This window comes from Lepidochelys olivacea, assembly GCF_965140295.1.
Source record: "Lepidochelys olivacea isolate rLepOli2 genome assembly, chromosome: 13".
NCBI classification, from domain to species: Eukaryota; Metazoa; Chordata; order Testudines; family Cheloniidae; genus Lepidochelys; species Lepidochelys olivacea.
In genome coordinates this window covers 10,989,399-10,995,728 of record NC_140423.1, presented here as the reverse complement: position 1 = coordinate 10,995,728, position 6,330 = coordinate 10,989,399, and the positions used below count along the sequence as shown (strand labels likewise).

Here is a 6,330-nt window from a genome sequence, read left to right as displayed (position 1 = left end):
GGCAGGAGGCAGGCGGGCGCTCGTGGCAACCAGCGGCCCCTGACGGGCCTGGGTGTGCGGCTGCGGCGGCAAGAAATCCCCGGCCTAGCACCTGTGGCACTGCCCAGCCACCACGGGTCCATGTCGCGCCCCGAGCCCCTGCAGGCGAAATCTCACCGAGGCTGAGCCAGTCAGCGCAGGGCTGCTAAAGCAGCCCGGGGTTTGCCCCCAGCGCTAGCCCCGAGGGGGCCTGCCCCAAGCCCCGCTCAGTCCAGGGAGGAGCGCCGCCTCCACAGCCCTGGCAAGGTTGTGCGAACACGATAACCCCCGCATGGGCGTCGTTAACCTAAAACCCCACACTTCTGTCTGAAGTCTGCCTCACCTACTGCTGCCCCAGGTGACACCCAAGATCTCGGTCACTGAACGAGATTAGGGGAAAACATCCTTTCCTTTCTGTTTCTTGGTGCATTCAAGAATGCCTTGGGGGCAGTCAGTTCCACTCTTCCCTGATCAATGGCTAATTAGGACCCGATTCAGGGTTTCATAAAGCCAAAGGAGGCCCACCTGCAGGGAACAGTTTACAGGATCAGGGCCTTTTGCCCCTGTTGCTTTGTGTGGGTCTTTAACACAGCAACCAGAGAGAGAGGGGAAAAAACCACACTAAAATTGGGGAAGGGGATGTAAGGGTAGGTGTGGTATCCAGAACTCTCTTGAAATTGACTAGATTTCAAGTTGACTGTGTTCACTGAAGAATATATTTTTATGAAAATGTTTTCTAATGTTCAACAATCTGTGGGTATTGTTAACCCTAGACACCACAGCCCCAATCCTGACAACTGTCTCTGGGCTGGCAGACCTCCGACCTGCATAGGTTTCAGAGTAGCAGCCCTGTTAGTCTGTATCTGCCAAAAGAAAAGGAGTACTTGTGGCACCTTAGAGACTAACATTTCTTTGAGCATAAGCTGTAGCTCACGAAAGCTTATGCTCAGGTAACTATGTTAGTCTCTAAGGTGCCACAAGTACTCCTTTTCTTTTTGCTGACCTGCATAATGTTTCAAACACTAACGGAGGGCTACATGAGTTCAGAGGTCTGTCTAAAGTTTCAGGATCAGGGCCTAGGTTTTTCATTTCTAAAACCACTGCCAATAACTTGCTTGAAAATCACCAAAAGTTAGGACAAAATAAAACAGAAAGGAAATCATAATTATTTTCTACAAGGCTGGAGAACAGTGGATGGTCTTATTCATCATCACATAATGGCATCTTACATTTATATAACACTTTTCAGTAGGGTTTTAGATTACAACTGACTAAAATATAGCTGAAGCAAACATCTGAGATATGCTTTTATAAAATACACATAACCCACGCCCAGATAATCATATCTGAAGAGCTGAAAATTGTTAGCAAAGGTGTCCGCAGACCCTAAAATTCTCCCACACTCACTGAGACCTCATCCTTGGGAAAGTGAGGCTTTAAAAGGGTCCTCCTTTATATAGAACAAAAGAAAGCTGTCTTTTTAATATTTGTATACTCCTGAAAACTATACCCATCATTTGCCTAAACATAGACATGGAAAGGAGGGAAAATATATACCACTAACCTGAAACCCTAATTTAATCATTTTCTACAGTGGCCTGAAAACAGTGGGTTACTTTACATATATAACAACAATTTAAAAAAGGATGGATGCAAGCACGCCCTCCTGCAAATTGAAGGTCAGAAATTTGAGGATGAATCTCTGAGCTTCCCTTATGGAGCCTGAGCCAAAGCTCATGTAAATCAATGGGCTTTGGATCAACATAGGTGTTAGGGAATCCCTGAAGACCTGTGCCATTCATGCAGATTCACTGTTCTTCCATGGCTCTTCTGGGCTACACTGCAGTCTGTCTCCATAAAAGCTACACTGCAAAAATTTCCTCAGTAGAGACTGCTCCTTGTAATGCCTTCAAAGGAAACTTCTCAAGTGTGAAGTAGCTCCACTATGAAGTGAAGCCTCAAGCAGATTTAGTGCTGGTTGCCTTCTGAGATGACATATGCATGTTGGTCTGCTCCTGGTGCAGGGGTTCTGGGAAGGGGCAGAGATGGTGCTATGGAGATGGATTTAAACTGGACATGATCTGAAAACCAGCCTCTCTATCATCCTTTCAGAGCTGTTGCCAGAAAAGCAGTATTTGAATGGTTCATCATGGAAGCAAAGCCTATTTCATTCCATCAGAGAGAAGCAGGACACTGCACTTGGCAAATCCAATAAACATATCAACTTATTAGTGTGTCTGTCTCACACACAGAAGTCTCTACATGGCAAAGAACAGGTCATTTCCCAATGCACTAGAGCTTCCACTTGGTCTAAAAACCATGATAATAAAAAATTCATACATGATAAGAATGACAACATAGCTTCCCCAGAATCCAAACCTGAGCTTGGTGGATAGCACTGATGAAAGATGAGAGACTCAGTCCTGGAGACATCTGTTCATGCACAGATACACACAGTTACACAGCATGTACAGCAAAGGCAGTAAAAGTGAAAACGTGTCCATTTTGCCACACCAGTGTGCCTGAAAACCCTATAAGTCTGGAAGGAGGAGTTCACATTGCCTACTTGACCTTTCCATAGCGATTGCTAGCAAGGGTTCCAATTAGTGCTACTGGTGATTATTGTGTGTGTTTTAAGGTGGACACTTATCTATACAGAACTGAACTTGACCAGCTCATTTCACCTAAGCCACTAATTTGCTGATTTTTAAGAGGCTACTCAACAGCTTGACATCATTGCAGCAGTTGAAGTCAAACTTAATTTTTAAAAGCTTTTATAAAATAAAAACATCTCACAATTTCTCCTATAATAATTTCACAAAAATTATTATAAAAGCAGATAATCTTCTTTGATGTGTTTATTTTCTTGCTTGGTTTTCTACAAGTCATTTTTGCTCTCTTACTTATGAAGCATACATGGCATGTTGGAATAGTTTTCCAGCATGTGAAAAGTAACCTATTACTACAGAAATACAAATTATTTCTACTGCACACACAGCACTTTGGGCATAACAGCCAGAGAGAGAGTGTCAGTCAGTCAATATCAAACCCAACAAACTGAATCAACAGTCTGAAAGCACAGGTAGCATCAGTGACGAAAACAAAAAAAAAAAAGCAGGACAGAAAGCAGCATTGGAATATGCTCACCTCCACTGTGCCAACAAATTAGGTGATGCACAGCTAACTGTTCTATTTGTTAAATCCAAGTTATTTTAGTATTGGTGGGAGACACGGAAGGGTTATTTTTAAACTAGGGTTGCTTTGACTTGTTACACCTGGTGATTTCATTTGATAAATACCATAGCTCCAAGCAAGGTCATTTGATGCCTCATGTGTTGCCCAAACCACCAAGATAATTTATTAGGATATTAGAAGCCCTGGGTAAATTTATCCCACTAAATGTTACTCTACTTTTCTCTGTCTTCCCAACTCCATCTCGTGCCTGTCTTTCTAGCTCTGTCTCTCTCTCTTCCTCTTTGGTCTTTCTTTTTTTCATCCTGCCTTCCACTTTTATCCATGTCTTTCCTCTCACCATAGATCAGTGTGACAAAGTACCTACCTTGAATTGCGCACACTTCGCTCAAGTTTTGCAGACATGTAAACTGAGTACAATTATTTGACCATTTAGCCCTTTTGTCATCCGTTGATCTTTGGTAGGAAGATGAAAAATCAATATGAGTCTCTAAAAAGAGGCAGGGCTCTGAGAGAGGTAGCAGGCTGAGACAGAATGAGGCTTAGTGTATGAACATAAAAGCAGAGCTTTACAAAAACTCTATAATATAGATGAATAACTTTTCTGCAGCCATAAACAAGGCACCACTACAGATCTGTACAAACTGTTTTCATACACAGGGTTGAGTACAATTTATAGAACTCTCCCCAAACCCAGAACTCTCCCAAAAAGGAACTCATTTAGAGAGCTCTAACAGAGAGGTCCTGAGATTCTAAAGAGGTGAGATTGGAAAGGTCCAGAGAAACTGAAGAGGTGAGAGAAGAGGCATCCTGAAAGGTGAGGTCAGAGAAGTCCAGAAAGGGTGAAGAGACGAGATTAGAAACATCCAGAGAGGTTGATAAGGATAAATCAGAGGAACCCTGAGATGTTAAAGTGTTAAAATTAGTGAGGTCTAGTGAGGGTGAAGAGGTTGAAGAGGTGAGATCAGATACATCCAGAAAGGGTGAAGAGACTGCATAAGGAAGGTCCAAGGAAGCTGAAGAGGTGTGACTGGAGAAGTCTAGGGAGGGTGAAGATGAGAAACTGGAGAGGTCCAAGGAGGCAGAAGAAGTGGAACCGGAGAGGTCCAAGGATACCGAAGAGCTGGGATTAGAAAGGTCCAGAGACCCTGAAAAGGTGAGACTGGAGAGCTGCAAGGAATCTGAAGACGTGAGACTGGAGAGCTGCAAGGAATCTGAAGACGTGAGACTGGAGAGCTGCAAGGAATCTGAAGACGTGAGACTGGAGAGCTCCAAGGAATCTGAAGACGTGAGACTGGAGAGCTCCAAGGAAATTGAAGTGGTAATGCTGGAGACATCCAGAGAGGCCAAAGAGCTGCAACTAGAGAGGTCCAGAGAAGATGAAGAGGCGAGATCAGAGAGGTCCAGGGAGGATGAAGAAGTGTTGCTCGAAAGGTCCAAAGAATCTGAGGAGCTGAGACTGGAGAGGTCCAACGAATCTGAAAAGATGAGTTTGGAGAGTTCTAAGGAGGCTGAAGACTCAAAAATGGAGGGGTCCAGGGAGGCCAAAAAGGTGAGACCAGGGAGTTCCAGGGATGCTGAAGAGACTGAAAAGCCAAGTAAATCCACAAAATGATTGGTGTCTTATATAATCATAGGCAGATTCAGCTAAAACTCTCCAACAATGAAAATGCTAAGAAAATATAAAACAATGAGAACATGAAAACCAATTAATATTACTACTGAAAGTAACTAAACACAGATTTCACTCTGGGATTTTAATCAACTAAATTCTAAAATTACAAGCTCACAGCACTATCCCTTAGAACACTAGCATTTGCCAGAATCCCAGACAAGTAAATGCATAGAAGCATTTGTGCATCAGTATGTATCTGTCTTTTTAAGTGTATCTATGTCTCTAGACCATAATCTATGCAAAATCTTAGCACAGGACCCTCCAAATACCCTCCTGTTACATACACAGGCTCATCACCTTGTCTGATGATTTAAAATAAAATAATAATTAAATAAGAGAATGAAAATTACTAAACTTTCTTTTCAACTTCTGGTCTCCAGATACCAGAGGGCATTTGGTGCCATAATAATTAGAGTGGAATAAATGCCATTGCAGACAGATATTTGTTTAAACTGTAAGCCATTAAAAACCTATGTAGTTGTAAATGGCAAGTGAGAGTCCTACTTGGCCTATCATTATAAAGATATAATGGATCATTTCTTTTTCATCTGAATCAATGCTGAGAGAGGTGGCATAATTCAGCAAAGTGCACCTCCTTGAGGACATTAATAGAGATGGAAAAGAAAACAGTAATTCTCTCAGCAATAAGTGTTGGTTTATTTTGTGGGGCCAATGTCATTCCAAATTGCCTTCACAACTAATTAAGAAACCTATTGAAAAGGTCTGGCAGCTTCTAATATGCTCTTTTATTTATTTTATATAGTGGTCCCATCTAATCCCTTGTCATTTTTTATTTTGGGTGTAATTCTTAATAAAATAAAGATGATCTTTAATTTGTGGGCACTCTGGCTGCCTTAATAAACTATACTGAAGAGATCAATTATGATAAAAAGATAATACACCCATTTTAATCCCAGAGTGAGAATAAAGCTTGGCAAATGGTCAGCAAAGCCACAGAACATAAGCAATATATAACTAAAAAGGGAACTGAAAACTTCAAATTCTAGTTCACAATGGTGCCTTTACTATACTTTGGGATAGATCACAAGGTGAGAATTCTACAGCTGCTCCTGGCCCCTCAAGATTGCATAGCAAGACAGTCAGCAGTTCCAATCTTACTGATACCAGTTGTCATGATGGGACACATGGCACAGATGTATTTTAAAAAAATCATTACAAACATATATTCACTCACAGTTGTGTTCAAACACAGTATAATGGGCCAGGACCAGTAAGGCATGCACTCATGATGCAAGGCTGCAATTTCTCAGGTGGTTAGGAACACAGCTTAACTTTGTCTGTATCATCATCTGACTGAGGTGCAGACACACGCATAATTGATTTAATGTCATCACTCCCACTAAGGTTGCTTCTTAGTGAAGAGAAGTGTCTACTAGACACCAACTGAAGTCAACAGGAGTTTGGTCGTAACATGTACAGACTGA

At 42.0% G+C, this 6,330-nt stretch overlaps 1 protein-coding gene across 1 annotated transcript; it reads right to left on the bottom strand.

The window, feature by feature from the left end:
- Positions 1–2,917: 2,917 nt before the first annotated feature.
- LOC311529419 (uncharacterized protein) lies at positions 2,918–6,020 on the bottom strand (the record flags this gene model as incomplete). Its single annotated transcript, XM_084645394.1, has 2 exons — positions 2,918–4,832; positions 6,005–6,020. The coding sequence occupies 2 exons, from the start codon at positions 6,018–6,020 to the stop codon at positions 3,931–3,933; spliced, it is 918 nt and encodes a 305-aa protein (XP_084501520.1). The 3' UTR covers positions 2,918–3,930.
- Between the last annotated feature and the right edge of the window lie 310 nt (positions 6,021–6,330).